At 59.9% G+C, this 19,338-nt stretch overlaps 1 protein-coding gene across 3 annotated transcripts in view; it reads right to left on the bottom strand.

The window, feature by feature from the left end:
• ADAP1 (ArfGAP with dual PH domains 1) overlaps positions 1-19,338 on the bottom strand; it is a 58,467-nt gene that overhangs the window by 18,045 nt on the left and 21,084 nt on the right. For all 3 annotated transcript variants that reach the window (XM_034963474.3, XM_034963473.4, XM_057302815.1), the window contains 2 exons: positions 11,957-12,048; positions 5,536-5,618 (listed from right to left, as the gene is read on the bottom strand). In XM_034963474.3, the coding sequence (XP_034819365.1) occupies positions 5,536-5,618; positions 11,957-12,045 (172 nt within the window). In that variant the 5' untranslated portion in view covers positions 12,046-12,048. The remainder of the gene's footprint in view (positions 1-5,535; positions 5,619-11,956; positions 12,049-19,338) is intronic.

Consider the following 19,338-nt stretch of genomic DNA (forward strand, 5'->3'; position numbering starts at 1 on the left):
GAGACAAGGCCAGCACTGAAGGTCGCCCACCTGCCTGGGAGGGAGGAGGCCGAGGAAGGAGGCCGAGGAAAGGTCTGGAAGTCTCCTACGCACCCCCTTCCAGTGTGAGAGAGGTTTCTCTTTCAGGGAGGGCATATCCAGACACCACCTTCAACACCAATGACCCTGCAGTGGAGAGGAGACCCGGTGGGACAGGGGGGGCCCCAGCACTCCCAGCTGCCAGCCTCAGGCCTCAGCTCCCAGGACTGCCTGCAGCCTCCAAAAGCAATGCACGGGACCCTGAGCAGGCTCTGAGGGAGCCACAGGCAGCAGCCGCTCTGGAGGGATAGGAGCCTTCCCCTCAGCTCGGGCGCCTCATGCCCTCCCTGCAGCTTTACACCCTTGGCCCCGGTCCCACCTCCATGGCCCTCCTCTGAGCTCTCCAGCCTCGCCTGAGTCTTCCTGTGCTTAGGGAGACAGCAGCCACACACTCTGGAGCAGCCGCAGTCTACGACCCCATGCCCTCTGCAAGAGGCTGCCACCCTGCTGCCAGGTAACACCTGGCCACGGCACTCACGGCACCTTCACAAAGGGCCAGCCCTGCACTCACACCTGCACACCTCGCCTGCACACCTCGCCTGCGCATCTCACCTGTGCCGCACACACCCATACATCTCGTCCGTGCACCTCACCCGTGCCTCATGCACACTGTGCACCTCCCCACCATCCTCACACCCGTCCAGGGGAGAGAACAGAGGGGGCAGCCCATGGGGCCTGGTCTCCACAGGCAGATCATGAGCCTGGTGCTGCGGACGTGGCCGCCCCGCCGGGCCTGGTATGAGAAGCGGCCATTCACTCAGCGTGGGCTTCAGAGGCCGGCAGGCAAGGCCAAGGCGTTGGGCTCCGACCCTGCGAGCAAGCGTGTGCCTGAAAACCTCTGCCCGAAAACCTCTGCCCCGACTCTACCCTGCTGGGAGGCCTCTGCCTCCCTCCAACCCCTGCCCGAGGGTCACACAGGAGGCTTTAGCTCATCTCAAATGCTCTCAAGGGAATATCTCAGACAACAGCAAAGGCAGGAATGGGATTCCAGTGGGGCAGGAATGGGATTCCAGTGGGGCAGGAACAGGATTCCAGTTGGGCAGCCTCGGGCCTGGGGCAGGAGGCGTCTTGGGTCACCAGGCCTGTCACCACCTCCTGGCCCTGAGCCCAATGACACCCATATACCCCTGCAGAACCCGCGCCCACTGCCGACGAGACGCTGTCTGCCACCCACCTGCAGAACCTGCGCCCACTGCCAACGAGACGCTGTCTGCCACCCACCTGCAGAACCTGCGCCCACTGCCAACGAGACGCTGTCTGCCACCCGCCTGCAGAACCCAGAACCCGCGCCCACTTTCCACGAGACGCTGTCTGCCGCCCGCCTGCAGAACCCAGAACCTGTGCCCACTACCCACGAGATGCCGTCTGCCACCCACCTGCAGAACCCACGCCCACTGCCGACGAGACGCTGTCTGCCGCCCGCCTGCAGAACCTGCGCCCACTACCCACGAGACACTGTCTGCCGCCCACCTGCAGAACCCAGAACCCGCGCCCACTTTCCACGAGACGCTGTCTGCCACCCGCCTGCAGAACCCATGCCCACTACCCACGAGACGCTGTCTGCCGCCCTCCTGCAGAACCCAGAACCTGCGCCCACTTCCCACGAGATACTGTCTGCCACCCGCCTGCAGAACCTGCGCCCACTGCCGACGAGACGCTGTCTGCCACCCGCCTGCAGAACCCAAAACCCGCGCCCACTTTCCACGAGATGCCGTCTGCCACCTGCCTGCAGAACCCACGCCCACTGCCCATGAGACACTGTCTGCCACCTGCACGCACCCCTACTTCTGGAGCCCAGACCTGATCTTCCCCAGAAGGGCCACTCCAGGGGCCAGAGGCAGGCACGCCACCTAGGGCACCACGTCTCCCAAGTCACATCCCGGCCCGACCAGTCAGAGGTGACGAGACAGGGACTTTTTCCAACACTTCTGTGAGCCACACCTGACCTTTCCTGGCAGCCCGGGAGAGCAGGGATGTAAAACCCAAACTTGCCGAAGGAGGTGGCCACCAGGAGGATTGGTGCCAACCTAGAGACGCAGAACTAGGAGATGGAGGTGCTGAAACCAGGTCCCAACAACACCAGCTAAACCCCTAGATCAAGCTGTGCCCTGTTATTCCTGTCAATCCATTTCCAGTTTTGCTGACACCCAGTGAAGTTGGATTTTCCATCCTTTACAACCAGAGGGTTCTGATACAAGAACAGACACAAAACTCAGTCCTGTGGTCATGCCAGCCCAGCCCATGCCTGCCTCTGAAATGAGGCCATGTGCCACCTTGCTACAAATTGCTAAGATGTTTCTGCCGAGGGAAACAGAGGGGCTCTGGGGTGATTCTTTGGGGGTTTAAGGCAGGAGTGGAGCGAGGGGTGTGCGGGGTGCTGAGCAGGCCCAGGTGCCCGCGTGTTCATCCCCTGACCGTTTCTTGCTCTCTCCCTCACACACACAGGGATTCTTTAGAGGAAGAAATTGCTGGCTGGGTGGACAGTAATTGAATCAGCACCTGCACAGGCCGGCTGTGTGCCAAGTGGGGGTTGGGGGGGCAGGAGCCGCCCTGGAGGAGGGCAGAGCCAACAGGGCCGCTGCATGAGACCCCAGCCTGACCTGGGGAGGTGCCTTGCTCAGGCCTGGGGCAGCCTCCCACCGGTCACCCCTGCTCACCCCACGCCGCTCCCGGGAGAAAATCCACGGTCCTGACAGCCCAGGGAGGTGCACGGGAGGGGGGCGCAGTGCCAGCTCTACCAGGGAGGTGCACGGGAGGGGTTGGAGCACTGGGGGTCAGGGGCTTCTCCACTGAACCCACCTACAACGCCAGGACTGTGTTCAGCCATTTCAGGGCCGCCTCTCTTTCACATATTTTGAGACAGACTTTTGCTCTGCCGCCCAGGCTGGAGTGCAGAGGCACAATCTCGGCTCATTGCAACCTCCGCCTTCCAGGTTCAAGCAATTCTCCTGCATCAGCCTGCCGAGGAGCTGGGATTACAGGCACCTGCCACCACATCTGGCTAATTTTTGTATTTTTTAGTAGAAACAGTTTTGCCACGTTGACCAGATTGGTCTCGAACTCCTGGTCTCAAAGTGATCCATCTGCCCGCCTCGGCCTCCCAAGGTGCTCTTTTATTCTTGGGGTGAGATTCACAAATACGATTCATCTTTTTTCTTGTTACAGACACACTCTCGCTCTGACGTCCAGGCTGGAGTGTAGTGGTGCAACCTTGGCTCACTGCAGCCTCCGCCTCCCAGGCTCAAGAGATCCTCCCGCCTCAGTCTCCCAAGTAGCTGGAACCACAGATGTGCGCCAACCACGCCCAGCTAATTTTGCATTTTTTGGTAGAGTCCAAAAAATGAGCAACATGGGGTTTCGCCACGTTGCTCAGGCTGGTCTTGAACTCCTGAGATCAGGAGATCTGCCTGCCTTGACCTCCACAAAGTGCTGGGATTACAGGTGTGCGCCAACCGTGCACAGCTAATTTTTGTATTTTTAGTAGAGACGGGGTTTCACCATATTGGCCAGGCTGGTCTCAAACTGCTGACTGCAACGGATCCACCTGCCTCCCAAACTGCTGGAACCACAGGCGTGAGCCACCGTGCCCGACCCTTTTTTGTTTCTAAGACAGTCTTGCTCTGTCACCCGGCCTGGAGTGCAGTGGTGCATACACAGCTCACCGTAGCCTCAAACTCCTGCACGTAAGGGCTGCTCCTGCCTCAGCCTCCCGAGCAGCTGGGACTACAGGTGGTGCCACCATATCCAGCTAATTTTTTCTTTTTTTTAAAGGGAGGGCATCTTAGATGTTGCCCAGGCTTGTTTGACTACCAGCGATCCTCCTGCCTTGGCCTCCCAAAGTGCTAGGATTACAGGCCTGAGACACGGCTCCCGACCTCGTGTTCCGCCATTCCAGGGCAGCCTCTCTCTTACACAAGGGCAGTGGGGGCAGTGCTGGGGTTGCAGGTCCGGGCCCTGGGGGCTGCTTCCTTCCTCACGTGGCCATGCCCAGCAGCACCAAACATCCCCATCCAGCCTCTGGACCCCGCCCCGCCCGTGCTGACGTTCAGAACCAGGCCCTAGGGCTAGGCTTGCCTTAGTTTCCCTGTCGACACGGTGGAGGAAGGGGCACTCAGGAAGCTCCAGTGTGCAGACGCCCAGCTGCCCTGGGGAAAAAACCACTCAAGGCCCCCAGTCCCCGAGCCCACCTCCTACAGAGCAGACAGGAGGAGGAAGCCAGCCCACCTGGCTGGGGGCTCCAACTCAAAGCCCCAGGATTTAAATGAGATGCCAGGAGAAGCAGGAGTTGGGGGCTGCTGGGTGGCACAGCCGGAGGCTTGGCCAGCTGAGCAGCACTGGGGAGACCGAGGCTGGGGTGGGGAGACCGAGGCTGGGGTGGGGAGACCGAGGCTGGGGTGGGGAGACCGAGGCTGGGGTGGGGAGACCGAGGCTGGGGTGGGGAGACCGAGGCTGGGGTGGGGAGACCGAGGCTGGGGTGGGGAGACCGAGGCTGGGGTGGGGAGACCGAGGCTGGGGTGGGGAGACCGAGGCTGGGGTGGGCTGGCCTCCCAGGCCCCCACGGCACTGCCTCCCAGCGCCCACCTCCACAGTCCCGCCAGCCCACGAAGCTCCAAGACGCTGCCTGGATGTGTCTGCCACCCGAGAGCCCCCAACGGCACCCAGGCAGGCCCAGGGGAGGTGGAGGCCGCAGGCCGGGGCCGCACCCTCCCCACCTGCAGCACGGTGTTGCCACACAGAGGACGCCCTCACGCCCCTCACCCGGGCCTTCGGGTCCTGCCCACACTGCTCGAGACAGGGGTCCCTGCAGGCCACCCCCAAATGGAAGCGCGTGGCCACCACCAGCAGAGGAGGGGCCAGCCACGGCCCCACGGGGTCCCCATGCACCCCACTCCTTCAGGGCTGGACTGTAGACAGCTGTGGCGACTCCAAGCCCCCAGTCACCTCACTCAGAGTCAGAGGGCAAAACAGGTCTGGGGGGGTCCGGGGACGCGGGTTCAAACTCATGAGCATGTTACCCAGGTTAATAATGACTCTGTCCACACGAGAGGGAGGGAGGGAAGGAGAGAGAGAGAGAGAGAGACAGAGATAGAGAGAGGATGAGATAGACATAAAGAGAGAGGAAGAGAGACAGAGGATGAGAGACAGACATGAAGAGAGAGTAAGTGAAACAGAGACACAGAGAGATAAAGAGAGACAGAAGGAGAGAAATAAAGACAGGGGAGAAAGACAGAGACAGGTGGGGGTGGGTGGGAGAGCCGGGGAGGAAAGACGGGGAGAGGGAGGGAGACGGGGGGGAGAGGGAGGGAGACGGGGGGTGGAGAGGGAGGGAGATGGGGGAGGGAGGGAGGGAGATGGGGGGAAGGGAGAGAAGGAGATGGGGAAAGGGAGAGAAGGAGATGGGGAGAGGGAGATGGGGAGAGGGAGCCAGGAAGCCCCATCCCACCCGGGTGGCCTCACCTGCCGAGTAGGGCTCCTGCTTCTCCGGGTAGATGAACTCCTGTCGCTCGTACTTGGCCCGGATCCACTGCTCTCGAAGGAGCCTGTAGGGAGAGGAGAGACTGAGCCACTGGGCGGAGGTGGCCTCCAACCCAGCACACGCCGCTCTCTGGCCCGGACCCTGGACATCTCAAGAGGCTCATAGGGACCCCCGGCAGACTCGAGCCGCCCCTCTGGGCACAAGATCCCGGAAGAACTGCAGGGTCAGCCTCCTGCACGGGACGCTTCTCACTCTGATATTAGTTTATTGGTTTCTTGTGCGTTCGGCCCCCGGAGCATCAGGCCTCACGTTCTGCACAAGCGTTCCCGGTGGACGGGCTGGTGCCTCCCCTCTCCTTCCCACCTTGGCCTCAGCTGACGCCCCACAGGGCTGGGGTACAGGGGTCGAGCCAGGCCCCCCCACCCCGAGTCACACGCCCCTGGGCCCTCCCCGACCCTCCCCACCTCGTTGGACCAGATCTGGGAAGTGGCCGCGGCGCCGCCCTCCACCCACTGTGCCGCCCTCCACCCGCCGTGCCGCCGCCTTGCACCCCCTGTGCCGCCCTCCACCCGCCGTGCCGCCCTCCACGTGGTTCTGAGACACCGGACGGAGCTATTGGGGCACCCGTCGAGGTCAGGAGGCGTCCGGGGCATCAGGAGAAACTACCGACAAATACCCAAGAATCCAGGAAGACCCGGGATGGGGAGAAGCCCCCGAGAGCAAAGCCCGGGACGACAGCCCCCCATGGCACCCACTGAGCCCAGACATCCCTGCCCAGAGCCACCCACCACGGCCTCCCCATCCACCGTGACTCACTCGAGTGAAGCCGATACCATTGCAGAAACCACGACCCACACACAGGCCCGGCACGGCCCAGGGGCACAGGCAGCCGCCCCAGCCTTTTCCACTCCCAGGGAATTACGCGGCAAAGAACAAATAGGAACCCTGTGGCTTCCCGCTGGGCCCACGTGAACAGCCTCGGAGACTGGGCGGGAATCCTCGCCCACAGGATCTGATGGGTGATGGGTCCCAGCTGGGTCTCTGGCCCCTGGCTCCAGGTGTGTGCGTGTCCCCCACCTGCTACAACGATCACCCCAAAACTCGGTCCCCGAAAGCAACACAAATGTATCATCTCGGTCATGGAGGCCAAACGTCTGAGATCAAGGCGTCGGCCGAGCTGGTCCCTCCAGGTGTTCTGGGGAGAATCTGCTCCAGGGTCCCTCCCACCCCTGGAAGCCGCCAGTGCCCCCACCTCGGCCGCCGTCCTCACCTGGGCTTCCCTGTGGGGTTTGGGCCCACCCTACTCCAGGACAACCTCACGACCTTATCTTAACCTGAAGACATCTGCAAAGATCCTACTTTTCTTTCTTTTAGAGACAGGGTCTCACTGTGTCTCCCAGGCTGGGGCACAGTGGTGCGATCACAGCTCAACGCAGCCTCCAACACCTGCACTCAAGGATCCTCCTGCCTCGGCTTCCCGAGTAGCTGGGCTAGAGGTGTGCACCACCACGGCTTGGGTAATTTTTTAATTTTTTGTAGAGGTGGGAGCTCACTCTGTTGCCCAGGCTGGTCTGGAACTCCTGAGGCCAATCCTCCCAGCTGGGCCTCCTACAGGGCTGGGATTACAGGTGTGAGCCTCGCGTCCGGCCCCTATTTCCAGATGAGTTCACCTTCACAGGGGCGGCAGGTTAGGACTTTAACACGTCTTTTCGGGGGACACCGTGCAGCTGCCTGAGCCGCTCCGGCTGTGTGACCACGGAGGAGTTGCCCCCTAGCACCCAGCGTCCCGTGACCCGAGGGTCACACAGCGGCCTCTCAGAGTCACGGGAGGACCGAAGGCCGCGTGTGTGGAGGCCGGGGGCCTGTGAACGAGAGGCAGGTGCCAGGGACGGCTTTGACAACCACGCCTGCCAACGGCCCTCAGGGCGGGGCACCCACAGGGTCGGCAGCCCTGCCCTGGTGCAGAATGGGCCCCCAAGGCTCACACCCGCACACAAGGGCGTCCCAGGGCCTGGCACAGAAGCTTCCAGAAGCAGCAGCAGCAGCGGGAGGAAGCCTGGGAGTGAGCACCAGGAAGTCGGGGGCTGGACCCCATCCTGCCCAGCGGAGCCCTCCCGAAGCCCCTCATCGCCTGAAAACCAGTACTGCCCGGAGCCCTCCCCACTCCCACAGCCCTGGAGGGGCCGCACTGACACCCCACGTGGTCACGAGGAGGTGGGCTTCGGGCCACCTGGCAGCCGGGACGGAAAGCCACCATGAAAGCTCCAGCCACACCTCAGCCCACGCCCCAGGAAGTGCCCCAAGTTCCAGGGCTCAGGGGAGCCAGGCTTCAAGGACCCCCAGGCCACCCCTTCAAGGCCAGGGCCTCAGGGTCAGGTGGGTCCCCTCAACGCAGAGCAAAATGTGAGCTGGGGGCAGGGGGCCGGGCAGGTGCTCAGGGCGACTGCCTCCCCTAGGTGTGGACTCACAGGGGAAGACGCTCTGAGCCCCAGAAGCCACTTCCCCACAGGGCTCCCCCAGCCCAGGATGCCATGGGAGACCCCTCCCCGCTTTCCCCAGGATGGGTCCAGTGGCCACTGTGGCCCCCATAGCGGGTGCTGTTCACACAGCTGGCATGTCCATCTCTGAGGGTCCACTCCTGAGTGTGCCTTCTGCCCGAGTTCTGCCAGTTTCCACCGCATGGAGTTCAGGACACCATCAACACCCTTCCTGGAGGCTTTGCCTCTTGCGAAAGTGACCCCCCAGGGCCCCCGGCTTTGCTTCTACATGGTGGACCAGTGGCTCACCCAGGTGGGTTTTTTTCCCTTTTTATTACAGGAAAATAGCCCGGGTGGTGTTCACGCCCCCGCCCACACCCCCGCCCACGCACCTGCCTCTCAGCAACCCCCGCCCCCCGCCCCCATTGTCTATCCTGGGTGTTTCCGAGGCTGCTACCACCTGAACCGCGACCCCATCCTACTGGGAGCCCTGACCCCCGGGCCTAAGTGTGCCTGTATTTGGAAATATCGTGGTTGCAGATTAGTTAAGATGAGGCCACACAGGAGCAGGGTGGCCCCCAATCCAACGTGGCCGGTGTCCTTAGGAAGGGGAATTCGGAAACAGACAGGCACGCAGGGCCCACGATGTGAGGAAGCACCCCGGAGAGGCCTCGGGAGAAGCAGCCTTGAGCCTCCAGCCTCCAGAGCTGGGAGAAAGTAGATTTCTGTTGCTCTGGGCCGCGGGGCATGTGGTGCTGTGTTCCAGGAGCCCCAGACATGCATGCAGAGCCCTGTCCAGCCCGGACACCTGCTCCACGGGGGGCTTGCTGGGGCTGAGGGCTCCAGGGCTTCACTGGGATGGGCAGAGAGGAGCCCTCCAGCCGGTGCTGCCAGCAGCCAAGGGCTCCTCCCACAGCTTCCCTCACTCGCCCTGATCACCCCTCACCACACAGGAAGCAGGGAGGGGCCGGTTTCCACCCAGAAGTAAAACCAAGCAGAGCGGCCGCACGACTTTCTTTCCCCGACATCAAGATAGAAACTGGAGAGCTCTGAGGGTGACACAGGAAGAGACGGGTCCCGGCCTCTGAGTCACAGGCTGGTGCTAAAGATAAAGAGGGCACACGGGACCCTCTGCCCTCCCCTGCGGGCGCAGCCTCCCCTCTTATAGCTGGGCAAACTGGGGCCCTGGGCCTCTGCTTAGCTGGAGGTGGGCACGGTGCTCGACCTGCCTGGAGGGACCCCAGTGTGTGCCGGGAGGCTGCAGGGCATGGCGTGGGGGGCCTTCCAGGACCCTGCTCCGGGCCCTGCCCGCCACTCTTAGCTCCTGCGAAGACGCCACCCGGACATCTGTGCAGCAGAGCTTTCCCCTGAAGACCTTCAACTCAGACCCGGGCTTGTCCGGGCTGCATGGAGGCCATGGGCACCAGGGCTGCTGGGGCTGGGAGAATCTCGGTGGGGGCAGACGTGGGAGGAAGGTGGACGAGTCCCCTGCCCACCTTGCCAGGCTGGACGTTTGGGCCCCAGGAGCCACAGAGCCGGACCACAAAATGGCGGGATGTAGGCACCCCCCGCCCTCCAGGTTACACTGCAGGTCCACGCTGCACCCCCCGCCCTCCAGGTTACACTGCAGGTCCACGCTGCACCCCCGCCCTCCAGGTTACACTGCAGGTCCACGCTGCACCCCCCGCCCTCCAGGTTACACTGCAGGTCCACGCTGCACCCCCGCCCTCCAGGTTACACTGCAGGTCCACGCTGCACCCCCCGCCCTCCAGGTTACACTGCAGGTCCACGCTGCACCCCCGCCCTCCAGGTTACACTGCAGGTCCACGCTGCACCCCCCGCCCTCCAGGTTACACTGCAGGTCCACGCTGCACCCCCGCCCTCCAGGTTACACTGCAGGTCCACGCTGCACCCCCGCCCTCCAGGTTACACTGCAGGTCCACGCTGCACCCCCGCCAAGCCCCAGCATCCACGGCTCATACAGGGATTCACACCCCGCCCCAGATAGTGGGTGTCAGCCCTGGGAGTCTCCTCACCCAGGACCCAACAGCAGCAGCCCCTGAGTCCATGAGCACCCCCAGCCCCCTGCACCCACGTCAGCCCCCGGTCCCGACTCAGAACAGCCAGGGAGTGGGAGGAACTTGGAGGCAGTGACCCAGGCCACAGAGCAGCTGGGGGTGGGGTGATAAAATAATGTCTCAAAAATAGCTGTGCTGGGGCTCCGTGATTCATACCGAGAGCCTGGGGCAGGGCCAGGGCAGGGTTCCCCTGTGGGGGCTCAGGGGGAGACAGCAGCTGGCACCTGGGGCCTCAGAATGAGAGTATGGGGGGCCAGGGCACCAGGCCTGCCCGGGTGGGAAGGGAGAGGTGCGTGCACGGGGCTGAGTCGCCAGCCTCGGTCTTCTCAGTGGCGATGTGGGGATTGCAGCTGGACCTGTCTCCAGGCTCACAGGAGGCTCATCAAGAAAACGCCTGCCAAGCACCTGGACGGGGGCCTCGTGACCCCAATAACAAATCAACATGCAGCCAAAGAAACTGAGTCGCTCGTGGCCTGAACACACCTCCAGCCCCTGCTCCCCGAAGACCCCGGGAGGGCCGGTTCACGCTGCAATCCCAGCACTTTAGGAGGCTGAGGCAGGAGGATCGCTTGAGCCCAGGAATTTGCAACCAGCCTGGGCAATGTAGGGAGACCCCGTCTCTATATTTAAAAAAAAAAAAAAAAAAAAAAGGCCCAGGATGGTGTGTAGGGTTGCAGCCGGGAAGTCCGTCCTTCCTCCCCTCTCCCTCCTCCCTCTTCCCTCCGGCCTCCCCTCCACCCTATCCCCCAACCCCCACCCGCCTTCCAGGGGCCTTCGGATCCAGTGAGGACCCCTGATCCCACTGCCCCTTCATGGAGCTCACTGCAGGGGGCACAGACCCCAAACAGGGCCCCGGATGCTGGGGAAGACCCCCTGGTCACTGCAGTCCCCACCAGCAGCTCCTGGGCAGGCAGAGCCCAGGCTGTCTCAGCCCCCGAGTCAGGGCAGAGCCAGCAACAGCACGTGGGCCCCTCATGGGCTGGGAGGCCAGGCGCCCGCCGCTTTCCTGCAGCACTGTTGGCTCACACCCAAACCCTGCACCCAGCTCGTGCTCGGGGTATCTCTGCGGGGTGGGCCCTCTGCTGAGTGGGTTCACGGAGTGAGTCAACGGAGGGAGGTGCTGAGCAAACAAGAGGCTGGGCGGTGCCCAGTGAGGCTAGGATTGAACCAGGGCAGGAAGCATGGGGGGCCGGGAGGGCACCCAGTGGGCTGCACGTCTTTCCCCTGTGACCGGTGCCAGGGGGTCAGTGCGAACAGTCAGGCTGGGCCCTGTGTGGTTGTCACCTCTCATTCCCACTGTCCGGGCAGATGGGGAGACTGAGGCTTGGAGGGGCGGGTGTTGGTGAAGGCGGCTGATGGGATACCGAGCAGGCCTCATTCCCTCTCTCTCCACAACCTCCCGATCCCAGGATGCTCAGAGGACTGGGTCTCAGGCTTCCCCAACCGGCCACCGGTACCCACGTCCGCTCCCGCCCTGAGGAGCCAGGGCAGGCCCCGAACAACAGCCGCCCCTCCCGTTCCCCTCCCAGACCGCCAGAAGCACTTGGGAGGGCCCCTCAGATCCACCCGAGACCCCCAAGGCCCCAGCGAACCCGGGTGGGCTGCGGCTACTGATGCAGAATGACCCTCCCAGCCCCACCCCGGCGCCCCCCGCCCCAGGACCGAAGCCCGGTGGTGGCCAGCAGACACAGGCGGCACCTCGGGGTGTGGGGGACGCAGCTGCGGCTGGCTTCTCCCCGACCCTGTGGGCGGCACCCAACTCCCCACCCTGCTGGGTCCTCCCGGGGCCATCTGGGAGCCACCCAGCGCTGTTGACCACGGCCCTGACAAGGCCCCTTTGTACTCACTGGCAGTCGGAGGGTGTGGGCCGGTAGTAGAAGGAGGGTACTTTGGACTCAAACCTGGCTCTCGCGGCGTCGTTCCCGTGGGAGGCCATGAACTGCAAGAGAGGAGGGGCCGGGTCAGAGGCCTGGGGTCCCAGGGGCAGCCTAGGAGGTGCCAGCTGCCCTTGGGGCCGTCACCACAGTGACCTGCAGACCCAAGGCTCTGAGGGCTCCACCAGCACCAGGACGGGAACGCCACCTCCTCCTGCCCCAGGGACACCATTTCTGAGTGATCGACCCTCCTCTGGGACAGGGAAGGAGCCAGCGTCCCTAACAACGGGGTCCCGGCAAAGGGGGCCCAGGGGCCAGGCCCCTTTTGAGGAGGGGTCTGAGGTTTGCCCCACTGTTTCAACCCCCAAGTCCACCCACACCGGGTGTCACATGGGAGAGAGCTGGCTGCATCTTGTGACCCCCAGAGAGCGAGGGCTTCCTCGTTCACCCAGCTCCCCCGCTCACATTTAGCAAAGAGCCAACAGGCGCCAGACACGGGGCCTTGGAGATGGGCTGGTGAGCGAGAGACCCAGATGTGGCTAGGACAGAGTCTTTGAGGGGACTCTGCAGGGACACACTGCAGGGACCCAGGACATGTTTACGAACAGGCTGAGGGAGAAGGAAACGGCGCCGTGAAGGAGGGAAGGTGCTCCAGGAGGCTGGCGTTCCAGGAGGCTGAAGCTCCAGGAGGCCGTCACACAGACTGTGCTCCTGGCAGGTGCAAAGGCCCTGAGGGTGGACGCTGGCAATGACCCTGCCACCAGCCAGGTGTGGTGAGCCTTGAGCAGCAGGAGGGGCCACCACACCCCACGCCAGCCCCGAGGGCATGGGAGAGGTTCTGCTTGCTATGCTGTAAGCCCCCAAGGCAGCTGCTGTTTGCACCTTCAAGCTCCTGAACGCCACTCGCCTGAGGCCGCGGCCAGGCCCAGCCAGACTGAAGTCCCCTGACATCACCCTGTTCCGAGCATCACACGGCGGTAAACAGGGAGGGCCCAGAAGAGCAGCTGGAGAAATCACAAGCAACAAGAGGCTGGCACCCATTTAAAATTCGAAAACCAATGGCTTTTCCATAGAAAACTCAAATACAAGGAGAGATCCTGTCACCAACAGCAACAGGACAAATCACCTGAGTCGCTGGATGAGAAATGTCCCAGGTCTCCAAGGGAAAACTGGCGCGTGCTCCCGAGGATGAGAGCCTCGACCCGAGACACAGGGAGGTAGAAAAATGTCTCCTTATGGGAGTCTACATGTTTTTTATAATAATTGCCAAAAAACAGCAACAGAATTTATTATATTTTTTTACCTAGAAATGGTTCTAAAGTTGAAAAAATTAACAAGGGCCGGCCGGGGACAGGGGCTCACATCTGTAGTCCCAGCACTTTGGGAAGCTGAGGTGGGAGGACCCCTTGAGCCCAGGAGTTCAAGACCAGCCTGGGCAACATAGTGAGACCCTGTCTCTCAAAAAAAAAAAAAAAATTAGCCAAGTGTGATGGCGCACACCTGTAGTCCCAGCTACTAGGGAGGCCGAGGTGGGAAGATGGCCTCAACCTGGGAGTTTGAGGTTGCAGTGGGCTATGGTCGCACCACTGAACTCCAGCCTGGGCGGCAGAACAAGACCATGTCTCCACTGGACACAGCAGCTCACACCTGTAATCCCAGCACTTTGGGAGGCCGAGGCGGGAGGATCCCTTGAGCCCAAGAGGTCAAGGCTATGAGCTACGGTTACACCACTGCACTCCAGCTTGGGAAAAAGAGCAAGACCCTATCTCTGCAAAAAAAGGAAGGTAAAAATAAAAAATAAATAAAAATGGGTAAGGGAATGGGTAAGGGTTTTTAAATTACTTTTACATACATATGTATACTTTTAATTTGTTTTAATGGAGATGGGGTTCCACTCTTGCCCGGGCTGGTCTCAAACTCCTGGGCTCAAGCCATCATCCCATCTCGGCCTAAAAATGGGGAAGGATTTGATCGGACATTTCTCCAAAGAAGATGCACAAATGGCCACTCGGCCACGCAAAGGCACTCAACACTGTTAGCCATCAGGGGAACGCAGATGAAAACCTCAATGAGCTACCACCTCTCCCCACTAGGATGGCAAGGTCAAAGTGGCACAGGGGAGTGAGATGGAGAGAATGTGGAGCGATCAGAGCCCCCACACGCTGCTGGTGGGAACCTCCGGCTGTGGTGACTAACAGTCTGGCAGTTCCTCAAAACGGTAAACACAGAGTTACCATAGAGTCCAGCGATTCCTCTGCACCGTAAGAGACGCGAAGACGCAGAGACATGCACATGAGTGTTCACAGCACATTCTTCGTGACAGCTGAGAATGGGAACAAGCCCCAGGTCCGTGAACGGAACCACAGATAAACTAAATGTGATCGAGCCACACCATGGAGGGTTCCTCGGCCATAAAGAGGAATGCCGGCCAGGCGCGGGGGCTCACGCCTGTCATCCCAGCACTTTAGGAGGCAGAGGTGGGCAGATCACGAGGTCAGGAGTTCAAGACCAGCCTGGGCAACACGGTGAGACCCCGTCTCTACTGAAAATACAAAAATTAGCCGGGCGTGGTGGTGCACGCCCGTAATCCCAGCTACTCGAGAGGCTGAGGCAGGAGAATCGCTTGAACCCGGGAGGCAGAGGTTGCAGTGAGCAGAGATCGTGCCACAGCACTCCAGCGTGGCTGACAGAGCGAGACTCCATCTCAAAAAAAAAAAAAAAAAAGAGCAACACAATTCTGACACACGCTACAACCCAGGCGATCCTTGGACACACGGTGCCCATGGAGGAAACCAGACACAAAACACCACGAATCGGCCGCACGTGGTGGCTCACACCTGTGATCCCAGCACTTTGGGAGGCTGAGGTGGGAGGATCGCTTGAGCCTGGGAGTTCGGGACCAGCTTGAGCAACATAGAGACACCCTGTCTCAAAAAAAAAAAAAAAAAAAAACAAGACCACGTATTACGTGATTCCATCTGTTTGAAATGTTCAGAACAAGCAAATCCACAGAGACACGAAGCAGGTCTGTCTACCTTCAGTAACGGCTGGGGCGGTGGTGATGGGAGGGGTGGTGAGCACGGGCTGTGTTGGGACGTTAAAATGTCCTGAAGTTAAACAGTGGTGATGTTCGTGCAGCCCTGTGGCTTCACTAAAACCACTGAACTGTACGCTTGACGGGAGTGAATTGTATGTGGATTATACCTCAACAAAGCTGTTATTAAAAAATAACCTTCAGGGTTGGGTGCGGTGGCTCAAGCCTGTAATCCCAGCGCTTGGGAGACTGAGGCGGGAGGATCACTTGAGGCCAGGAGTTCAAGACCAGCCTGGGCAACATAGTGAGACCCCCGTCTCTACAAAAAATACAAAAATTAGCCAGGCGTGGTGGTGCACGTCTGTAGTTCCATCTACTCAGGAGGCTGAGGTGAGAGGATCGTTTGAGCCCAGGAGCTTGAGGCTGCACTGAGCTGTGATTGAGCCACTGCCCTCCAGCCTGGGTGACAGAGCAAGACTCTGTCTCAAAAAAAAAAAAAAAAAAAAAACCCTCAGGCAGAGAAGGCCTATTTATGTATGCTATAGACCCTAAAACCACAAAATAAAAGGCTGACCACTTTGACTATGTCGAAGTAAAAATTTCCACGGCAAAAACCACCATGAGCAAATTTGAAAGACAACCTAGAAAAAAATGTTTTTGGTATCTCAGATTAATTTCTCTAACATACCAGCAACCCCTAGAAGATGAAAACAGCTAACATTGCAGCAGAAAGGCAGGCAAAGGTGTGAAGAGAGTTTACAGGCAAGAAAACACAGGGCTGGGTGTGGTGGCTCACACCTGTAATCCCAGCACTTTGGGAGGCCAAGGCGGGCGGATCACAAGGTCAGGAGTTTGAGAGCAGCCTGAGCAACATGGTGAAACCCCGTCTCTAGTAAAAATACAAAAAAAATAGCCGGGCGTGGTGGCGGGCGCCTGTAGTCCCAGCTACTCGGGAGGCTGAGGCAGGAGAATGGCATGAACCTGGGAGGCAGAGGTTGCAGTGAGCCGAGATCACACCACTGCACCCGGCCTGGGCGGCAGAGCAAGACTCTGTCTCAAAAAAAAAAAAAAAAAAAAAAAAGAGATCCTGAGAACAACTTCTCACTCATCAGGGCAGCAAAGGAGAAGCCGTGGGCCGCCAGTGTGCTGGGGAGGAGGTGGCAAACACCCCCACGGCGTGCTGGGGGCATGTGAGCAGTTACAGTGGGGAGTTTGGCAAAAATCTCTCCAAAATTACCAAGCCACGTAACTTTTGAACTTGCTCTTTCACTTCTAGGAATTTAGGCCACCAACATACTTCCATATGTGCGAAGTGACGCACCAGTGAGGCTGCTTGCCAGCCCAGTGGGAACGGCAAGAACAGTCTGGAAATGACTGGCACATCCCACCCAAGGGACGCGGCAAACAGGCCGTGGTTCCCCCAGGAGGGCGAGGGGCTCCACGTGCACTCAACAGGCAAAGAACGTCTGTTAGAAGCACACGCTAGGCCCGGCGCCGAGGCGCACACCTGTCATCCCAGCATTTCAGGAGGATCATTTGAGCCCAGGAGTTTGAGACCAGCCTGGCCAACATAGCAAGACCCCATCACTACAAAATTTTTTTTTTAATTAGCCAGGGCTGGCGCGGTGGCTCACGTCTGTAATCCCAGAACTTTGGGAGGCCGAGGGGGGTGGATCACCTGAGGCCAAGAGTTCAAGGCCAGCCTGGCCAACATGGCAAAACCCCGTCTCTATTAAAAATACAAAAATTAGCTGGGCATGGTGGCACACACCTGTGATCCCAGCTACTCGGGAGGCTGAAGCAGGAGAATCGCTTGAATGTGGGAGGTGGAGGTTGCAGTGAGCTGAGATCACACCACTGTACTCCAGCCTGGGAGACAGTGAGACTGTCTCTAAAAAAAAAAAAAAAAAAAAAAAAGTAGCCAGGCACGGTGGTGTATGCCTGTGGTCCTAGCTACTCCTTGGGAGGCTGAGGCAAGAGGATCACTTGAGCCTAAAAGTTCAAGGCTTTAGTGAGCTATGATAGTGCCACTGCATTCCAGCCTGGGCGACAGAGTCAGACTGTGTCTCAAAAAAAAAAAAAAAAAAAAAGAGAAAGGAAGGAAGGAAGGAGGGTAGGGAGGGACGGAGGGACTGAGGGAGGGAGGGAGGGAGGGAAGAAAGGAAGACAGGAGGGAAGGAAGGAGGGAGGGAGGGAGCGAGGCCCACACAGACCCCTGGCTGCCTGGCCAGGGTGGGGGCGGTGCTCAAAGGTGGGAGACAGGGAAGGAGACAGCTCCCTTCTGTGACTGTCCTTGGAAACTGCTGAATGTGTCACTAAATTGTCGAAATACATTAAATAAGGTAGAGACAACCCACGTGTCCATCAGAGGGTGAATGAATAAAGCAAACGTGTTCCATCCACACAAGGCACGTTCTCCGGCCTTGAAAGGAACGAAGCTGTCACACAGGCTGCAGCGTGATGGGCCTCGGGGACCTGGCACCGCGGGAAAGGAGTCAGACGCCGAAGCTCACACGCCGTGCGATCCCGTTTTTAAAAGTCCAGAACCCACAAATCTACACAGAGAGAAAGTGGATTTGCAGCTGCTTCGGGCTGGGCGGGGGTAAGAGCCAAAAGGCACGGACTTCCTTTCTGGGGTGATGAAACTGTCCTAATATTGGCTTCAGCGAAGGTTGCACAACTCTGAATTTACTAAAAAACCTTCGACTGTGCCCTTTACACGGTGAAATGTATGGCTGTGAACGGCATCTCTAGGAAGCAGTTGTTTTAAAAGGTATTATCAAGGAATAGAAAGTGGGGAGAAAAAAAAAAAACATAAAATGTGAAGAAAAGGAAAGAAGAGAAGAATCTTTGGTTCCTGGCCCTTCAACCTCGGTCCGGTCCTCAGCAACAGCCACCTCAGGCCCGTTTCTCCCTTAGGGGTGGGAGCAGGCTTAGCCCCCGGATGTCCCCGCTGACCACCAGCCCAGGAATGGCCAAGGGGCCTGAGTGCAGGGAGCCACGGGGGGCCCACTGCAGCTCCTGCCCCACAGAGTCCCCAGCAAGAAGCCGGGCTGAGACCCAGCCCTGCCTGGGGGCCGGGGTGCAGGTGCTGTCAGGAGACAAGCCCCCAGGCCTGCCTGAGATTCATCTTTGGTTTTCATCGCACCAGTGAACATGCAGACAACAGAATGGGGATGGAATCTCCTTGTGGCCCCCAGCTCAGTGCTCTCCCAAAGGCCCCATCGCACCGGACCTCTGTGGCAGGAATCAGGGGTTTCTTGGTAATACCCATGGTGGGCCCTCCCCAGCCTTCCTCTCCAGCCTTCCTCTCCGGCCATCACCCCAGGCAGATCAGGACAGCACCAAGTTGGCCCCTGTCCTCTCCCGCTGATTACATTTAGGGTTTTTCCAACAACAGTGAACGCCCCACCCCTGGGCCCTTGCCCCGTTTGCCCTGGAATTATGGGGACAATAGCCACGTCTTCTCCCCGAGCCAAGGAGTCTGTGCCCCCGGAGGCCCTCCAGGGACTCAGGGCTGTTTCCTCCAGGAGTGATGGCAGAGCGACTTGGAGACGGGACACCCGTCCCATCATCTTTCTGACATTGGTCCCCTGTTGTCCGGGGAGGGGGACGGTCCAGGGGCCACCCTGCCCATTTTTTAGGGAAGGAAACGGAGGCTCAGACAAGCCCACGGCCTGGCGAAGGGATGGATGTCACATCCCAGTGTCCCCCCCCGGGTCAGTGAAGGTGGGTCGAAGGCGGTGAGCCCAAGGTGGGCCGGGGTCCTGAGGGGATTCGCAGGGACGCCCTCGACTCAGGGTGTGGGGGATCACGGCATTAAGTGCAGAAGCTGATTTGGGGTCGCCCTGGGTGGGTCAGGGACTCTGCTGTCCTTGGGTCTTTTTCTGTCTCCCAGGCTGGAGCACAAAGGTGGAATCACAACTCACTGCAGCCTCGAATTCCTTGGCTCAGCCAGGCGTGGTGGCTCACGCCTGTCATCCCAGCACTTCGGGAGGCTGAGGTGGGTGGATCACCTGCGGTCAGCAGTTCAAGACCAGCCTTGCCAACATGGTGAAACCCTTCTCTACTAAAAATACAAAAATTAGCCGGGCATGGTGGCGTGCACCTGCAATCCCAGCCACTCGGGAGGCTGAGGCAGGAGAATTGCTTGAGCCCGGGAGGCGGAGCTTGCAGTGAGCCGAGATCATGCTACTGCACTCCAGCCTGGGCGACAAAGCGAGACTCCGTCTCAAAAAAAAAAAAAGAATTCCTGGGCTCAAACAATCCTCCTGCCTCAGCCTCCTGAGTGGCTGGGATTGCAGGCACCACCCCCACACCC

This window comes from Pan paniscus, chromosome 6, assembly GCF_029289425.2.
Source record: "Pan paniscus chromosome 6, NHGRI_mPanPan1-v2.0_pri, whole genome shotgun sequence".
Taxonomy (NCBI): domain Eukaryota; kingdom Metazoa; phylum Chordata; class Mammalia; order Primates; family Hominidae; genus Pan; species Pan paniscus.